The 18,888-nt window shown below is 32.4% G+C and overlaps 1 protein-coding gene across 2 annotated transcripts; it reads left to right on the forward strand.

Moving 5' to 3' along the window:
• Positions 1-11,854: 11,854 nt before the first annotated feature.
• LOC107851951 (ras-related protein RABC2a) lies at positions 11,855-18,265 on the forward strand. Of its 2 annotated transcripts, none has more exons than XM_047396014.1 (6): positions 11,855-12,281; positions 14,389-14,457; positions 15,547-15,612; positions 16,552-16,673; positions 16,977-17,105; positions 17,909-18,265. In XM_047396014.1, the coding sequence occupies exons 1-6, from the start codon at positions 12,125-12,127 to the stop codon at positions 18,017-18,019; spliced, it is 654 nt and encodes a 217-aa protein (XP_047251970.1). In that variant the 5' UTR covers positions 11,855-12,124; the 3' UTR covers positions 18,020-18,265. The 2 variants fall into 2 exon arrangements, with proteins under 2 accessions (XP_047251970.1, XP_047251971.1); XM_047396015.1 differs by having other exon boundaries at positions 11,881-12,281; positions 17,863-17,990.
• Positions 18,266-18,888: the final 623 nt, after the last annotated feature.

Genomic DNA, 18,888 nt, shown 5'->3' on the forward strand with positions numbered 1-18,888 from the left:
ATTTGGTATAACACTGTATCAATTTGGTATAAAAACAGTATATGTAGGAAAGTGTCAAAGTAGCCCACAGGCTATTAAATGACATTAAGCGTTGTATCAATTTGGTATAACGTTGTATCAATTTGGTATAAAGATTGTATATGCATGCATAGGTTCCGTCTCCTTTGAAAAAATATATCGATATGGTATCAGCGTTATATCAATTTGGTATAAAAACTGTATATGCAGGAAAATGCCAAAATAGCCCAATGGCTATTACGAGGTATTATTTTGGTCGACTGGCCACAAGTGGAAAACTTACGAAATGCTGGCCATTTATTTTCAAAATGGCCAGTGGTGTCCTTTCCCCAAAATTAAATCCATGCCAATATGGATCGTGTTGTGAACACAGATAGCCCAATGTCGGACCAAGTTGTTTGGCCTGGGACTAAACAAGGGATTTGCTTGGGATCCAGGTTGAGTAGAGATAAAATAATCGTTGCGGTTTTGGGGATTCGTGTTTATTGTGAAAAATGTTTGTTCCTCTATCTCCTTTCTATTCTTTATATTTATCTTTAGTTACTCGTTGTTATTACGTATCTTTCATTGTAATTCGATACTTGAAGTATTTCATTAGAAATTTGTCTATATTGTATAATACTTGAGTATTTGTTTTGAGAATTCGAGCTCGTCACATCACACAAGTAGTTATTAGGCTAACCACGAGCTATTGGGTCGAGAACAAGTAATAGAGCCCATTTGAACTGGGTTTGGGTTGAGACGTAGGTGTGAATTGGTTCCGGTGTTTGTGATTCACGGGTTATGCGTATTGAAGAAAATGTCTTATTCTCCCGCCTTTTCTAGAGCCTAAGTTTCTCATTTTCATTCTTATCTCTAATCCATAGTTACTTGTTGTTTCAATATTTTTTTATTGTAACTCTATAGTCGAAGTGTTGCCGTTGTAATTTAGTTATCAGTAATTATAAGGGAAAAGGACAGAAACAACACTTCAAATTAAACTATTTCCATAAAAATGACCATGAAATTTAAATTTCACTTTCTAGTCATTTCAACTTACTGGCTTGTTCTATACCGTTTTCATACAACTTCTATACATTTTCTATATAAATCTTATACATATAAATATTTTGTACGGAAATTATACAGTTTTGATACACAATTTATACAATAACTGTACTTTTTTTTTTTACACGTTTATACAACAATTATATAATTTCCATACACATTCTAGATATTTTATATATATATTTTCTACATATATATATTTGATAGAACTATACAATTTTTATACATATATCGTATATACAATTATATCGTTTTTATATAATTTAATTATTATTTCTAAATAATAAAAAAATTGAAATGTTTTTAAAAGGGCTGAATTGTCCAAGTTGAATACTTTATCAGTATTGTATATATACTGTATCGGTATTGTATATGGACTACGTAGGCCAAAATGACCCAAATTAAGACATGACTATAAAACAGAAATAGTATATCCAACTGGACACTTTTTGAAAAGTTTTCAAGGTTGGACTATTTATTTTAAAAAATATTATAGAGTGTCATTTCCCCTAATTATAATACTAAGTATATGTGTTTGAGAATTTGGGTTTGTTGCACATTGCCTTCAAATGCAGCGACTATTTATTGATATAGTAAAGCCCATTGATCCACAGGATTTATATTTTCAATCACAGTAAAATCTTTTTATAACAGTAATCCTGTAGTACCAGTTTACTACAACGATCAATTTTATTTTTTTTTGAAATTAATTTTCCGTGTTATGTTAGTATGTTGTTTATAATAACTAAGAAAATAGTATGTAGTAATTTATGTAGATATTTTATTTTGGATAAACTTTTTAATTACTACCTAGTGATGTGCCTTAATTGTAAGATTTGCCAGAGTTTTAATTGATGCAAGACAAAAACCATCGATAGACACCTAAAGTTTTATCAATCTTCACTTTAACACCTAAAGTAGACGGCGTTCATTTTTGACCCCTCAACTAGCATCCAAATGTGTCATTTTGGCACATTTTTTACAATCAGCAAAAATATGTAATTGTGTGCACTACACGCGCTATGACATGTAAAAGCGATCAATAATAACAGGATATTTGCATTTTAAAATAATTTTTAAGTAATTAATTTAGATTAAAAAATTACAGGTTTAATTTAACTTAAATTAAATTAAACCCACCCCTCACCCCAAATCATCTTCTGAAGCACCCACCCCCACCTGCACCCCTCACTTCCCAGTCCCCACCACCTCCCCAATCGTCTTCTCTAATCTCTCAACCCCCAATTACTTGTTGAACCCCGTACCCCCATTATCAGTGAATGAATCCTCAAAAGAAACCTTCGCGAGCCTATCAACTCCAAATATAAGGAATTAATTTCATTCTCATTAATTAATGGAAGAGAATGAAGAATCAAAAATCAAAGTTGAAGATTTTTTCACAAAATGAAAACGAAGACATGAGATAAAGATGAAGGAATTAATTTCATTCTCATTAATCAATTGGTCGATGTTTATTTTTACAAATGAAAACTGAGGAATTATGGGAGAAAAATGGTGGAAGGAGGAGAAAGAAAGATGAATTGTGGAAAAGTGAAAGCTCAAGGAATTAATTTCATTCTTATTAATCAATTAGTTGATGTTCATTTTCAAAAATGGAAGTTGGAGTATTATGGAAAGCCGTGGGAGAAAGAATGGTAGAAGGAGGAGAAAGAAAGATGAAAAAATTATGAAAATATCCCTCAAACGTGCTCAAAATGCGTGTAGCACACACACAGTGATGACTCAGCAAAAAATGTCAAAATGACGCATTTGGATTCTAGTTGAGGTGCCAAAAATGAACACCGTCTACTTTAGGTGCCAAAGTGAAAAATCTCTGAAACTTTATGTGTCTGTCAATGGGTTCCGATGGGAAGGTCATCTGGCCATATGCATCAATCATCAATATCACACATAAAAATAGAGTAAATACATAATTACACCACTGATCTTGTCCGAGTTTTGCAAAAAGACACCTAAACTTTAACTCCGACCTATTATCCCACCATTCTTCTTTATTTCGTTGCAAATACATCATTTTTCGCTGAATCCCAGTCACAATAAAGAGAGTGGATGCACGCACCAATCAGGTGTTGCCATGTGTCAAATATTTTTAATTTCATATTTTATTTATTTTTTTAATAATTTTTTTTCCTTTTTATTTAATTTATCACCCTCTCCTCTTCCCCCACCCCACCTCGCGTCTAACAGCTCCCCCATCCTCCCACGCGTCCAGGTCAACAGTTCCCCCCACCCCATGCGTCCAGTTTCCTCCATTAAAATGGAGCTTAAAGCTCTTATACAATCTCCATTTTAATGGAGCTTAAAGCTCCATTTTTATTTATGACCCCACCCCCACCTCGTCCAACACCTCTCTCCCCCATTCCCGTCCAATTTCCTCCATTAAAATGGAGCTTAAAGCTCCATTAAAATGGAGATTGTACATCACATTTCCTTTTTAAAATTATGGTGATGATGATGTTGTTGTTGTTTCTTTTATTGATATTGTTATTGTGGTGATTGTTGTAATTGATGTTGTTCTTGAGTTATAGTGATGAAGAAGAAGTTGGGCAAGAAGACAATAGTGGATGAGTGGGGTTGGGGGGTGGGGTTAGTGGGGGAGGGTTATGAAATAATTTTAAAAAATAAGTAAATATTAATTTTAAAAAAAGAATATAAATTATATATTAAATTATTTACACGTGGCAGCTTTTAATTGGTCAAAAAAATTAATTTTTGCCTTTTCACGCGCTTGTGACGCGTGTATACACGTAAAGGGTCAAAATGATGTATTTGCAATGAAATAAAGAAGATTTATGGGGTAATAGGTCGAAGTTAAAGTTTAGATATCTTTTTGAAAATTTCGGACAAGATCAGTGGTGTAATTATGTATTACACTTTACACATGCATAGTGTATGAGAAGATATATATATATATATATATATATATATACACGCATCAATCATCTCTAATTTCAGATATAACTAATTTTGGAATTACTTTTATGATGAGCTTGTTCCATGTTTCATTGGGAGAAAATTATGGAATAACATATTCCGAGATTATAGTGTTATTTATTTTCATCCCATATTGAGGGCGGGTAACAATATCGAGATAACTAATTTCATGATAGTTGATCCTGAATAGGTTCTTAGATACTTTCTTTATCTCAATTTTTACGGCACAATTGAAATTTCGAGATTCAAATTTTTAAACTTTGATTGTAATTCAGGCATATAAGCTTTAAATTTTTTTTGAAATAAAATTCACATATTTAAAAATTACGTAAAAAATATTATAAATCACAATAATTAACAACTTAAAATATATTGAAGACATGTTAATGAATTTCGATTAAAAAAATTGATCTATTATCAAAATTTCAGCCATACAACATAAATCAAGACAGAGGAAGTATACTTTAAAAAAAAATTAAAAAAATAATGAGACCAACTCATTTCAATTAATATGTATGTGTAATAAAGGGGTCTTATTTGTCCAAAACAAATATTAATTTTTGGATTCATATATATTATTTGTCAATTTTTGATAGGAACATAAATTTTGAATAATAGAAATCAGGTGGTTTTTCTTTGATACATCAAAAACTTTTGATGTTGACACCAGTCACCCTCATAGAAATCAACAATTAATTTATTTTTTCTCCTTGGATTTCTTAGGGTTAGTTTAGTTTGAGAACAAGTTATTTCAAAATAATTTATTTCGAGATTGTTATTTTATTAGTGTGGAGTAAAAATGACATTATAATCAAGGATAAATTATCCTACAATTTTATCTCAATCAAACATAGATGAAGTTCATTCTAAAATTAATCTTAAAATTAGTTTTTCTTTATTCCTCGTAACAAACGAGCCCTAAAAGAATAGTGGATACACACCAACCAACAAAGGAAAAACTATCTTGTCCTGTCAAATACATTCTCCTTTAGCTCTGGACTTAAAAGAAAAACTTAACGTTAAACGATGATATTTTGTAATTATAAATATTAGACGACGGTTTAATATTTTGTTTGTAAGATTGAGTAATTCATGAGCAAATATAAGATTCAAGTCTGATATTGCTCGAAAATGTAATTTCTTAAGAGTTATATTCGCACAATTCCACTTTATTGTTTCCTTGACGACTCGAATCGTCTATATTTTGTTTGTAAGATTGAGTAATTCATGAGCAAACATTAGATCGGAGTCTGACATTGCTAAAAAAATGTAATTTTTTAAGAGTTATGTTGAGACAGGTTCAAAATAACAAAATATATCTTTTTCTTAATTTCAACTTTGATTTGATTTATGCTTTTTTAAAATTAGGAAAAAAAATAATGGCGAAGCGAGAAATTTAGTGAAGACGGTATATTAACAGTGTGTAAAATTAAATACATATTTATAGTAATTAATATTTAATGTATGTACACCATTTAATTTTTCAGCAAAAAAATGTGTACTGAATCATCCTTCACCTAAAAAAATGAAACAACACACTATTTAGAGTTTTTTTTTTAAAAGAAAAAAAATTCTTTAAAATTGGCCTCTATGTTTGCCAAAAGTGTTTCGAACACAAATATTTTGTTTTTGTTTGATTGTTATTTTTGTTGCTTATGAAGCTCAAGTGCTTAACAATTGTTTGTGGAGACCTTTTGGACAAAAAAGTATGTATAATTAAATATGGGGGCTCATAGGGGTGGACTAGAGTGGTTGTTGCGGATTTGATCGAATTCAGTAATTTTGTTTAAATCGTGTATTAAAATTTTTTGAATATATATATACATATATATAAATTATTAATTTATAACTTAGTAACGTCGATAGATTGAAATGCAAAGTAAAATCGTGAAATCGTAATAACCCTAGAACCAAAACATCATCAAAGATTATGGTAGGAAGATTTGGATTTAAGATTTATTGATATTTAGTTGATTTCTTAGTTTATATATTATGAATATGTAAGTTGTGCTCTAGATCCACCATTATAAAATATCTCGTCGATCTATTCATAATCATTAAATATTTTGAGTTCGATCCCTATGATGGAATCATCATCGACATGGAGTGTTTTATTCTCAAAAGCGATTTTTTTTTTGTCTTAAAATCTCGATTAATCAAGTTTCAGAACAGATACCAGACATGAATGAATGAAAAACAAAACAAATATAAGAGTTAAAATAATTTAAATCTATGGAGAGTACAACAAATCTTCAAAGTATCTAAATTCTAACATGATGTAGACTTGTCGAATAGATTTCAAATTAATATTATTTGACTTTGAAATAAGGTACATTTTTTGGGTGTATTCGGTATGAAGAAAAATATATTTCTTGATAATTTTTTTTATTTTTTTTTGGGTATTTGATAAGTAAGGCGAAAATGTTATTCTAAAATCGATTTGATATAATTGTATAATAAAATTAAGGGAGGATAGTGTGTACGCAGATATTACCTCTAAATAGAAAGATATTTGTATATATAAATTGTTCTAAAATCATTTGTATATAATCTTGAGAAATGTCATGAGAAGTGGGGTAGGCGATAGCCGATAGGAGTGTAAGGTAATAGCGACATGGGCGGACTTAGGTGGATTTTTGTGTTGTTCCGACACCTGTTAAACCCAACATAGACTAGAGATAATTATATAAAAATTGGTATCGAAATTAGAAAAACACCCTAGCTAAAAACCAAGAAGATAGATCGTTGCTTTTATTTTCAGGTGAAACATTAAGACTTAGAGCGTCAATATGTGTCTTTAAATCTTCCAAATATCCACAACCCCTAATTTCTACGTTTGCCATTAAAAAAAAAGAATAGCATAAATTTAAATTAGTTTTTAGCAATGGCGTAGTATTTCTTTCATCTATTTAGATTATAGTTTTTTTTAGCAAAGGCGACATGAAAATTGTGCACCTTTAGCATATTTATTTTCTTAATTAGGTTAATCTAATTCAAATTCAACTTAAAAATTAATCAAATTAATTCTCAAAAGGTGAAATAAGACAACTAATTTAAAACAAAGGTGTAACATTTTTTCACAAAATATTGTAGTTCATGAAAGTGCATAGTATTCTCAATGAAGCAATAAAATACAAGCTATTATTATTTTCTTGATAAAATGCTAAAATAAGTACATTCCCTACACACTTAAATACTCCTTGCCCTACATCATTATTATTATTATTATTATTATTATTATTATTATTATTATTATTATTACATAATAATATTTGTAACCATTTTGGACTACACTTGACCTAACTTTCCTTTTTTGACTTTGTTCTAAGGTAATTACAAATAATTTTTTACTACAAATATTACTTAGTAAATAATAAAAATGGTAACTTATATGCAATATTAAAGTACTTTCATATTTTACTTTTGAAAATTATTAATTTTTTTGCTATCTTTCAATTTAATCGAAGAACGATGAAATACCATAAAAAGAGCAACCGGTGCATTAATTTTTTTGCTATGCACGGTTTGGAGAAGGGCTGAACTTAAGGGTTTATTGTACTCAACCTAATCTCACATTTCTGCAAGAGGTTGTTTCCACGTCTTGAACCCATGACCTCCTGATCACATGACAACAACTTTACCAGTTATTCTAAGATTTCCTTTCAAACGATGAAATACCATAATAGGATAGCTCGATGCAGTGGCAGAGCCAGAGTTTGGGGGTAAGGGTGTTCATAAAATTGAAAAAAAATGCTACTACATCTACCAGGATTCAAACCCAGGTTGGGGCTGCGGATTTGCACACCCTTAATCATTAGACTATGCTTCTTTAGCTTGTCAAAGGTGTTCAACAATATGTATATAACCATAAATAACTATATTTAACGTATATGCTTAGAATTTTTTTTCGACGAAGGATGTTCATCTGACCACTCTTCGGTGGCTGTAGCTCCGCCCCTGGCTCGATGCACAGAGGGAGAAAGAAAAACTATGAAGGGAGATGTGGGGTTGGGTGTTGCACTAGAAGTTTAAGTATTGCTGGCTAATTTTTGTAAAGTGAGACTAATTATTACATCGAAGTATTATCTACTGCTTATTTTTCGATGCAAATTTTGAAAAATAATCAATGTCACGAAGCTTGAAATTTTACAAAATTATCTTGATTTTTTTGTGTGTGTGATATCATAATAGTGACTAATTTTCAATTATAAAAACTTAATTTGGCCTAATTTGGCCAATATCTATATGTGTAGATCTTCCCACACAAGTTTAGCTTACCTAACTTGAAGGATAAAAATATCATACTACAATCTTAATAAAAGCAACATGTCACACCAAATAGAGTAGTCCTAAAAACAAACATTTTCAAATTCACCTGGTAAAATAAATAAATCCTATGTGAGCAAAAAGTCCAAAATTTGTGCCTAACAATATTAAAAAAGCTTCATTTTTCTTTACCCCTATCATGATTTTTTCTTTTTAAATAATCTAAATAATTATCCACCTAACTGCTCAATTTAAAAATAATCGATAGATATATAATATATGTAAATAAAAATGTGTAATCTATATATATCAACTGTGATTATATTTCCCATAAGACAAATTTAGCATAACCAACTTTAAAGTTGAAATAACAAACTACAATCTTAATCAAAGTGATATGTCACACCAAATAGAATAGTCTAGAAACATACTTTATCTAATTCTACATTGGAATAAATTCTAAAAGAGTTAATTCCAAAATTTGTGCCTTACAATACTTAAAGTAGATGCTTTCAACTTGCTCCACCAACCACTTCAATTAAAAGTAGCCAAAATACATAATATATAACAATAATAACACCCCTAGTATAGTCTCATTTAATTACGAAGGGTAAAATGTACGCAAATCTTATTTCTATCTCAGATGTAGAGAGACTGTTTCCGATAGACCCTCGACTCAAGACCAGAATATATAACATAAACACACATATAATTATGTATAATCAATACACAATCTATGTATTTATTTTGAAAATTGAGGTATCCGAACCAACTATCGCGCACCTCGTCTAAATTCATGGAATACCTGCTATCTACTACCAGTAACTTATACTAGGTAACTACAGATGTAGAGGGACTGTTTCTGTTAGACCCTCGACTCAAGACCAGAATATATAACATAAACATACATATAATTATGTATAATCAATACATAATCTATGTATTCTTTTTGAAAACTGTGGTGTCTGGCTCAGCTATCGTACACCTCGACTAAATTCACGAGATACCTTCTACCTCCACAACCACTAGATACTAGGTAACTGTCAAGTTCTCGCCCAATTTCATTGACCACTAGTCCACATCCTTGAATGCAGTATATAATCTTCATATATCGACTATAAAATGTAAAAGTTGAATTCAATCGGTTTTTGTGTAAAGATCTCAAAGATAGAAGAAAAAATAACACAAACATACACCTTAACATGCCATATTTACACAAATTTCCACCCTTATAAGGTAATTACAAAAATTTCAACTAATCATATATCTTCATTGAATGTATCAGGAATTAATTATGTATCTCGACAGACTCAAAATAGAAAAATTATATCGGGAGCTAATTATGGATCTTTACAAACAACAACAACAACAACATACCCAGTGTATTCTCACATAGTGGGGTCTGGGGAGGGTAGAGTGTACGCAGACCATACCACTACCTCAGATGAAGTAGAGAGGCTGTTTTCGATAGACCCCCGTCTTAGGACCTCTAACAGTATAACAAACACAAAACATAAATGCATATAAACTAGTATAGTCTGCAAAATAAACTAAGGTCACTAGCCATAAGATAATACTACAACTACAAGCTAATACTGAAAACTATCTATCCGAAACCACAAACACCACTCAACACTACGGACAAGAAACTACCGACACAAATAAAGAATGCTCTTCTATTATTACCTGCGCACTCCCAACCCTAACTACCCTAATCCGCGTCCTCCACACCTTCCTATCAAGGCCCATACCCTCCGTAAGCTATAACTGCTCCATATCATGCCTAATCACCTCCCTTCAATATTTCTTCGGCCTACCTCTACCCCGCCTAAACTATCCATAGCAGTGTCTCACACCTCCGCACTGGAGCATCAGATCCCCTCCTCGTCACATGCTTGAACCAATGTAATCTTACTTCTCGCATCTTGTCCTATACCGAGGGCACTCCCAACTTATCCCGAATAATCTCATTCTTCACCCTATCTTTCCTGGTATGGCCACACATCCATCGCAACATCCTCATCTCCGTCACCTTCAACTTTTGGATGTGGGAGTTCTTAACTGGCCAACACTTTGCTCCATTGAATGTATCAGGAGCTGACTATGTATCTCGATAGATCCAAAATCGTAAAAAATATATCGGGAGCTAATTATGTATCTTTATAAAAGAAAACATATATCTTCGTTCGATGTATCGAAAACTAACTATGTATCTCGACAGATTTAAAATTAAAATTTTTAATAATTATACAAAATATTAAAATTTTCTGTAGCTAAACTTCAAACTGTCAGAATTTATGTTGTTTAACCAAAAAAAGAATCCTAAAGAAACAACCAAAAAGTACTAGTGCACTAAAAAGAGCCCTCACAATCAAACAATTTTGGGTCCAAACCCAATATAAACTAGTACTACCAACAAAAGGCCCACTTAAGATGTTGACCCACCACCAAAATGTTACAACTCAAACCCTGGGCCCAATTTGTATAACTCTTTACCCCTCATTTTCATCTTAATTACCTTACATGCCACGAACTTTCAGGTGGCGGTTGGGTTCCTTATGTAACAGAAGATGTTTATTACTTTTATGCAAAAGATAATAATAGTACTCTTATAGTAATTTTACTTTATTTGAATACATGTAAAAAGGAGAAATAAATTGAACATAAGTAGATATTTAATGAAAACTAAAATAGAAATATCCATGATTCTCACTTTTATCAGCGAATTATATTTAAAACTATCCAATCTTTAAACTTTTCAGATGTTAAACGACTTATAGAAAGTTTTACGTTATGCAATAAGAACAATTTTATCTTAAATACCATTAAAATCTTATATATTGTTTTCATCGGATTTCATTAAGCTTGCTCACACTGTCTTGGATCGAAAACTTAATGCTTTTCATCTTTGGCTACGACTAATTATCTCTTCCGTCATTTTTTGATTATCATATGTGTTTTCGATGCTTCGATTATTACATTATTTTATTACAAAATATTTACGTACTATTTTCATTTCACATTATTTTCTTATTGTTCAAAAAGAGATTTTATTCTTGTATTTTTCTTTTTCTCAAATTACTTGAAAATACTTTATTTTTAAATCCAGACGTCTATCAACAACAAACTCTTTTTTCCAAACACTCGATCGTCCCAATCCCTGATCACTTATAGAATCATACCGAATATATTATTATTATTATTATTAATAATGTCCCGGACAAAATATCAGGTTTTTTTTTTCTTCTAAAAATTACACAAATACACAACTTATATTTTCAATATTACAAAAAATTTTAATTTTCTAAACATATTACAAAAATTCCAACATATGCACAGAATGCTATGTATATGCCGATTATGTTATGTATATTAATAGGGAGAGAGTAAAGTAATTAAAAAAGTAGGAGAAAGTGTAATTACTTCCAAAAGGGTTGGTATTTATGTTATTTATATTTTTTTTTAATCTCGATATAACTCAATCTTAATTTTTTTTTCATTAAGTATTAATTTTAATTTTAAATAGTATTAATTTTAATAGTACTAGTATTTTTGTAGGAGGTGAGAAGTCACCTGTTGAGAAAGAAAAAGAAAAGAATAACTGCTTAACGTTGTTCTCACTCTTCAAACTTTCTCTCTCTACAAACCTATACATACACCATATATATATATATAGAGAGAGAAGGTAGTGAATCATGCCATAAGCTTTCTGTATACTTTTTCACTGGCCCTCTGTATTCCTCTGTTGTATCATCATTGTTACATTTTTTTTAGAGAGAGAAAGTGCTGTTGTAGTAGTAGTTTTTGAGGATCTTGTAGAGAGAGAAAGTGTTCGTCAATGGCGAATAATACAGTGCAGAGTAATAGTAGTAACAGTAGTAGTAGTTATGATCTGTCGTTTAAGATCTTGTTGATCGGAGATTCTGGAGTTGGAAAGAGTAGTTTGCTTGTTAGCTTCATTTCTAATGTCGTTGACGATCTTGCACCTACCATTGGTATTTATTTATATATATGCATACACTATATTTTTTTTTTTTGGAGCTTAGTTTATGTGTGAACTGAATGCAAAGTTTGTATGTATATATATATTGTGAAAAAACAAATTTGTGTTTTTAATTTTGTTTGATGATTTGGATTTGGATTTTGGAGTTTATGAGCTTGGAGTTTTGTATCTGGAATGAGTAGAGGCGGAGCTGAGATTTGAAGTTTATGTGTTTTGAATAGAATATTTGTACATAGTTTTTGTTTTTGGTTGATCGTTTGATTTGGATTTTTGGAGTTTATGAGCTTGGAGTTTTGTATTCGGAGTTAGGATTTGGATTTTATGAGGTGGAGTTGGGATTTGAAGTTGAGTATATGAGCTCGGAGGTTTGTATTATAGGATTTGAAGTTAAGTATATGAGCTCGGAGTTTTGTATGCAGGATCAATAGAGGCGGAGCTAGGATTTGAAGTTGGGTATATGAGCTCGGAGGTTTGTATCTGGAATCGATAGAGGCAGAGATAGGATTTGAAGTTGAGTATATGAGCTTGGAGTTTTGTATCCAGGATCAATAGAGGCGAAACTAGGATTTGAATTTTAAGAGGTGGAGCTAGGATTTAAAGTTTACGAGTCTGCACTAGGATTTGAAGTTAATTCAACAGATTTGTTAATACAAATATAAGGTCTAAACAAAAGCTATTGAGTTTTTCTTTTTCTAGTTTTTGTTTTTGCTCGATCATTTGATTTGGATTTTGGAGTTTATGAGCTTAGAGTTTTGTATTCAGAATCAATAGAGGTGTAGCTGGGATTTGAAGTTGAATTTACGAGCTCGGAGTTTTGTATCCTTAATCAATAGAGGAGGAGCTAGGATTTGAAGTTATGGGGCTGAGATAGAATTTGAAGTTTATGAGGCGGAGCTGGGATTTGAAGTTTATGAAGTCGAGCTAAGATTTGAAGTTGGGCTCGGAGTAATGTATCCTGAATCAGTATAAGGTAGAGATAGGATTTGAAATATATGAGTCGGAACTAGGATTTGAAATTTATGAGTCTGGGGGGTAGGATTTGTTGGATTCTTAGCAGTTATTTTAATATATCGAAAATGATCATTATTTAGATCTGAACTTGCCTTACACATGTTATCTACCAAAACTAGAAAAAAAATTGTTTCAGCTTTAGTAAGAAATAGAACATGGTATTTATGTATCCTAATAATAAATTTATTTGAAATCCTAATAATTTTTTTTAGAAAAAATCTGAAATGCACTATTTTCTGAACAATAATGGACTTTGTTTTTAGGGTACTGTAAGACAGAAGAAACAAGAGAAAACAAAAAGAAGAATACAGATTGTTAGGACTGTTTTCACCAATGGCTAGGCTGTCCTTTAACATATAACTATTTTTTACTTTTTTTAGCCCTGTCTTGACACATTGTGTCATGTGTTGAGCTGATTTCCTTTATTAACAATCAATTAAGTTTTTTATCAGATGACTACTGTTTCTGCCGTAAGTAAATATGCAGATACCATTCTGCTATATCTTAAGATTGCCTAAACTTATCTGATATTTAGTTCAAAAATATTGCATCTTAAATGGGTAGTTATGTTGAGTAGAATCAATGTGCTGGTAGGAGGTACTCGATGGATTAGTTGACATGCATGCAAGTTGGCTTGACCACTATTGTAAAAAATGAACCTAGAGTAGAATGCCTTTGCGTCTGCATATTGCTTTATGTGAATGCTCCGACTAGCAAAAGAGTAACAACAACATACCCAGTGTAATCCCATAAGCGGGGTCTAGGGAGGGTAGAGTGTACGTAGACCTTACCCCTACCTCGTAGAGATAGAGAGGCTGTTTCCGATAGACCCTCAGCTTAAACAAAGCCTGTTAAACAGTTTGGAAGACTATCAAAAGAATGTAAGATAAAAAACCATGCAAGATGTAGCTTTAGAGTGCTCAATGTTGTTTCTTTTCCCTCATCTTTTTCTCTTTGTCTCATCTTCGTAGCTGATCTAGTAATTTATTTAAACATCCTTTGAAGTTGTCAAGTAGATTCTCATATGATGGTTGATCTCTCTGATACAATTTTCCACTGACTTTATTTTTCTTTTGTCTGATGACTAGGTGTCGATTTTAAGATTAAGACGCTTACCGTTAGTGGGAAAAGACTGAAGCTTACCATTTGGGACACAGGTAACAACTAACATAATGTCTGGACTCTGGAATCTAGTTTGCTGTATTACATGGTGCCAAATGCTTACCTTTATTCGTCATTCGAAAATTGCATAATCTGGTTCAGATGAAATCTGCAGCAAAACTTTAGAACTCCATAATTAGGAACATTTAATATTAAAGCCTAATAGTCCTAGCTTTTGGAGTTCTAAAATGTTGTGACCATTTAAGTTGATATTCCTTAACACTGGAAATAACATATTTCATGGTACATAGATGACACATGATTAAACCAAGTAGTCCGGAAAACAATATTTGCTATGCGTGGTGAAGTATGTGAAACAGTGGTATCAAATTAACGCGGGATCTCTTAAATCTCTTTGTGAAATGGTGGATTTATGTGCTTAGACACAACATAATCTGTTGAAACCTCTAATTTACCTGATAAAAAACAACAACTTAATCTACATGACGATTGGTTGGTTTAACTAAAGACATGCCAACTTGATTTTCACATGCATTTTAAGATGCATAATTTGTTAAGGAAAAATGGATGTGCGGCTTAACTTAAACTCCCAAAACTAGCGCATGAGGTAAGATTGTCGAACATCAATCAAAAGAGACTATAACCCATTCCCTGATCCAATATTTGATACCCTAACACCCTCCCAGCACACCAGGATATCTATAGCGTGTATAACATAACATCGGGGCCAACACTGGAAAACACAACTATGGAGGTGGCTCTTTGACCATGTTAAGAAAAATAAACCTTGTACTTAACTAAATCCAAATTCTAGTTCACCAGGTGAGGATTGTCTACGACCATATAAGGAGACAATAATCCGTTCCCTCAGTGTAACATAACAACCAGTAAACTTTCCTCTACGCTGAGAAGTGTCTAAGGTTTTTCTTAGAGATAAATTGTGAAATTCAACATTTTGGCGGAACTACTGAAATCAGTTTTATCATAGGTGAAAATTTTACTGTTGTCCTACTCCAACAATTAACCAGTTTCCTCAGTATCTTTGTGGAAAAGCTTTATAGAGTATTTGGTTTTACTTGGATCCAAATGGAAAGTTGTAATTGTGCGTATCATGTTTCCTACAGCTGGACAGGAGAGGTTCAGGACACTGACAAGCTCCTACTACAGAGGTGCTCAGGGGATCATTCTTGGTAAGTTTTAAGTGAATTAGTGCATTTTCATATATTGCAAGAGAGAATAAATCCGTTGTTGATAATGCATCTATATGTTAGCTAGAGTTGACTTTTGTTATTATGTCACTCATCTTCACTGCAGTTTAACACCATTCTACCTTTTTAAACCATAGAACAGATCATAATTAAGAGTCACTTGTAATAGCAATCTATAAAGGTTACAATCCTCTATAGCTAGTTTAAGGTTGGATTTACTGTTGCACTGATCTTTCAGAGAATTACACTCTGATGCCTATTCATCTATCCTTTTTATGTCTCTTCGGGCCTTTATGTCTAAGGCCATATTTACACTTTTTTTTAACAAGCCATTTCCATTACGCAATCATCTGGAGTTTTTATTTTTGATGCAGCAGCCGTCATATTATTGCATGTCCAAAAGTAGAATGATTTTCTTGGTAATACTGGTGAAAGTTTGAGCTATTGGTTTTTGGAGCTTCTTCTCTTAGGTTATGTCAATCTGACTTCCATCCATTCTTTGAAATGACAATTCTATGGCATGATACTAGGATCAGATCTTTGATGGAAATTGACTAGCACAGTTAAGTTGAACAATTTGATTAATAAAAAGGACAGCCTGGTGCACTAAGTTCTCATTACACATGGAGTCCAAGAAGGGATGGACCTATTGGGTAATCGACTTTATGATATGCAGCTTCAGCTTACTTTTCTACAAGTGTTATTTCCACGGCTTGCACCTGTGACTTTATGATCACGCTGTGTCAATTTGTACGGTGGTGCCAAGGCTCCCTTTTCCTATATTTTTTTTTCATACGAAGCATTTATCTGTCTAACTTTGTTCACATATTTCTACATTCCTCTAAGATGTTTTGTGTTATCTTTAATTCTTGAATGCATTTCTAACTATTATGTTTACATATGTTCAAATTTTGTTTACAGTCTATGATGTAACAAGGAGAGAAACCTTCACAAACTTGTCTGATGTATGGGCAAAAGAGGTGGAGCTGTACAGTAATAATCAGGATTGTGTAAAGATGCTTGTTGGAAATAAAGTTGACAGAGTAAGCTCTTTGTATAAATGAACATGCTTGTATTTCTTTCGATAATTGTGTTGGAGTCGATTCATTTTGCTTCTTGAATGCTAGGAGACGTTAGCTATCCATCTTATGTTATTGTTCTGTTTTAGAATGGATTACAGAGTTAGAGGATGAGTTTGGTTATATCTTAATGTTTTCTATGGGAATATCTTTTAACATTCATTGTTATTGATCTTCATCATTAATGTCAACGTCATAGTCCATTATTGACGCTTGAATAAAGTCAGTAAACCAAGTTTTGTTCTTACTTTACTCTTTTCTTGTCAGGAATCTGAGAGAGCTGTGACGAGGGAAGAAGGCATTGCCTTAGCGAAGGAACTTGGAGGTCTATTTCTTGAATGTAGTGCTAAAACTCGAGAAAATGTGCAACACTGCTTTGAAGAGCTTGCCTTAAAGGTAAATTATACACCCATGACTTCTCTGTAGGATTCACAAGATATGGAGTTGTCAAGTTAGCATTGTATGTAAAGTAACACGGTGAGCTAGCTGACATTTTAGATTGAAAACTCAAAAAAAATATTGTTCTTATAGCAATATCAGGTAGTAGCTTTTATACATTATCTTTAGTTGAAGATTTGCCAAGCTCATCTATATTGTATGCTGTGGGACATCTCTCTTGTTTGTAGTTGTAGTGTGCATTTACATTTCCCTTTGTTTTTATGCGTAAAGGAAAAAGTCTTGCTTTTATGAGTCAGTAGATCAGTGTGATCTTGAGCCAGGGGACTATTGGAAACAGCCTCTGCCTCTCTACCTCTGAGGTAGAGGTAAGTCTGCATATACTCGACCCTCCCTAGAACCCAATCTTTGTGAGATTATACTGGGTATGTTGTTAGATCCGTGTGATTTACTCTGAAGATACATCATGTTCTACACTTGAAAACAGTGTCACATATTAGACAGGTTTTATGACTAATCGACTCTCAAGATTAAGAACCGGTACAGTCCAATGTTTCTTGATTTCAATACCCTTGACCTTCAAGCTTGATAAATGTTCTAGTCCAACAGTTGTGATCTGTTTATTATTTAAAACCAGGTTCATTTGTCAACAATTCTCAACTTAACAGCCTCTCTACCTCTGAGGTAGGGGTAAGGTCTGCGTACACTCTATCTTCCTAGACCCCACTGGATATATTGTTGTTGCATATACTTTCAGGATTAACTTTCTGATCGATTTTCCAACTGGACTACTGCATATTTAGATAATGGAGGTGCCTAGTCTCCTGGAAGAAGGATCGACTGTCGGGAAGAGAAATATCTTGAAACAGAAACAAGAACAGCAAACACAACAAGGTGGTGGTTGTTGCTCATAAAACGCGTCAAACTCTAGGACTTCAAAATGACGATGTGTGCACTAGATGGTGCATATCAAATATGTATATGTTGTTTTCTTTCTTCTTTACTGTTTTTTTTTATCCTTGCTGCTTTGAAAGTGGTTAGAAATGTCATGTAAAGTAATATGGTCGATGTGGTTATTGATTAATGTTCTTGTTAATATTTGCCAGATTGTTGTCAAATTGGGTGTTTTTCATAATTATTAATGTGCATTTCATCACTAATTGCCTTTGAGAACCAACACCATATTGCACTATATTATCCACAATGTGTTTTCTTTATATTTCTGCCATTCCCCAAACCGTGTTCAGAGCGGGAGCTTTAGTGCACCAAACCGTCCTTTATCTTCACTCACAGCAAGATCAGGCTGTTTGAGAAATACTTGAGATCTGCTAACCAAAGATCCAAGCAAATGGATGATACAGTATAATTTTAGACGACATTATACCGTTGAAGTTCAAGCAAAAATGACTAAACTTCAACTACGCGTGCCTGAATAAAATTCAACATACCTAATCTGGTAATTGGTTTGCAATTTAGAAACCCGCATAACTAATACATATATAAGTTAAGAGGAAATCTGTGTAATATTTTACGTAGGATTGAAGATGGAGTAACATAAACATGAATAATTAGATCCCGCATACAATAACACTACATAGATTTTCTCATAACTAATCACTGTATTACTAATACATACATGATCCAACTAGCTACCAAACGACCCTCAAGATCTTTTCAAAGAAATTACATAAAGTATTGATAATTAGAATACTTCTAGGTACTTTCACTAAATATGTAATTGATGTCGAAACTCACCCAAAAAATATTCCTAATACTCCCTCCA

The sequence above is a fragment of the Capsicum annuum genome, chromosome 9 (assembly GCF_002878395.1).
Source record: "Capsicum annuum cultivar UCD-10X-F1 chromosome 9, UCD10Xv1.1, whole genome shotgun sequence".
Lineage (NCBI taxonomy): Eukaryota > Viridiplantae > Streptophyta > Magnoliopsida > Solanales > Solanaceae > Capsicum > Capsicum annuum.

Bases quoted from the DNA above. Each gene is read 5' to 3' on its own strand.
- LOC107851951 (XM_047396014.1), top strand. From the start codon at position 12,125: ATGGCGAATAATACAGTGCAGAGTAATAGTAGTAACAGTAGTAGTAGT. The intron at 12,282-14,388 runs GTATTTATTTAT...TCTGATGACTAG, and splicing joins CGATCTTGCACCTACCATTG to GTGTCGATTTTAAGATTAAG. The intron at 17,106-17,908 runs GTAAATTATACA...CTGCATATTTAG, and splicing joins TTGAAGAGCTTGCCTTAAAG to ATAATGGAGGTGCCTAGTCT.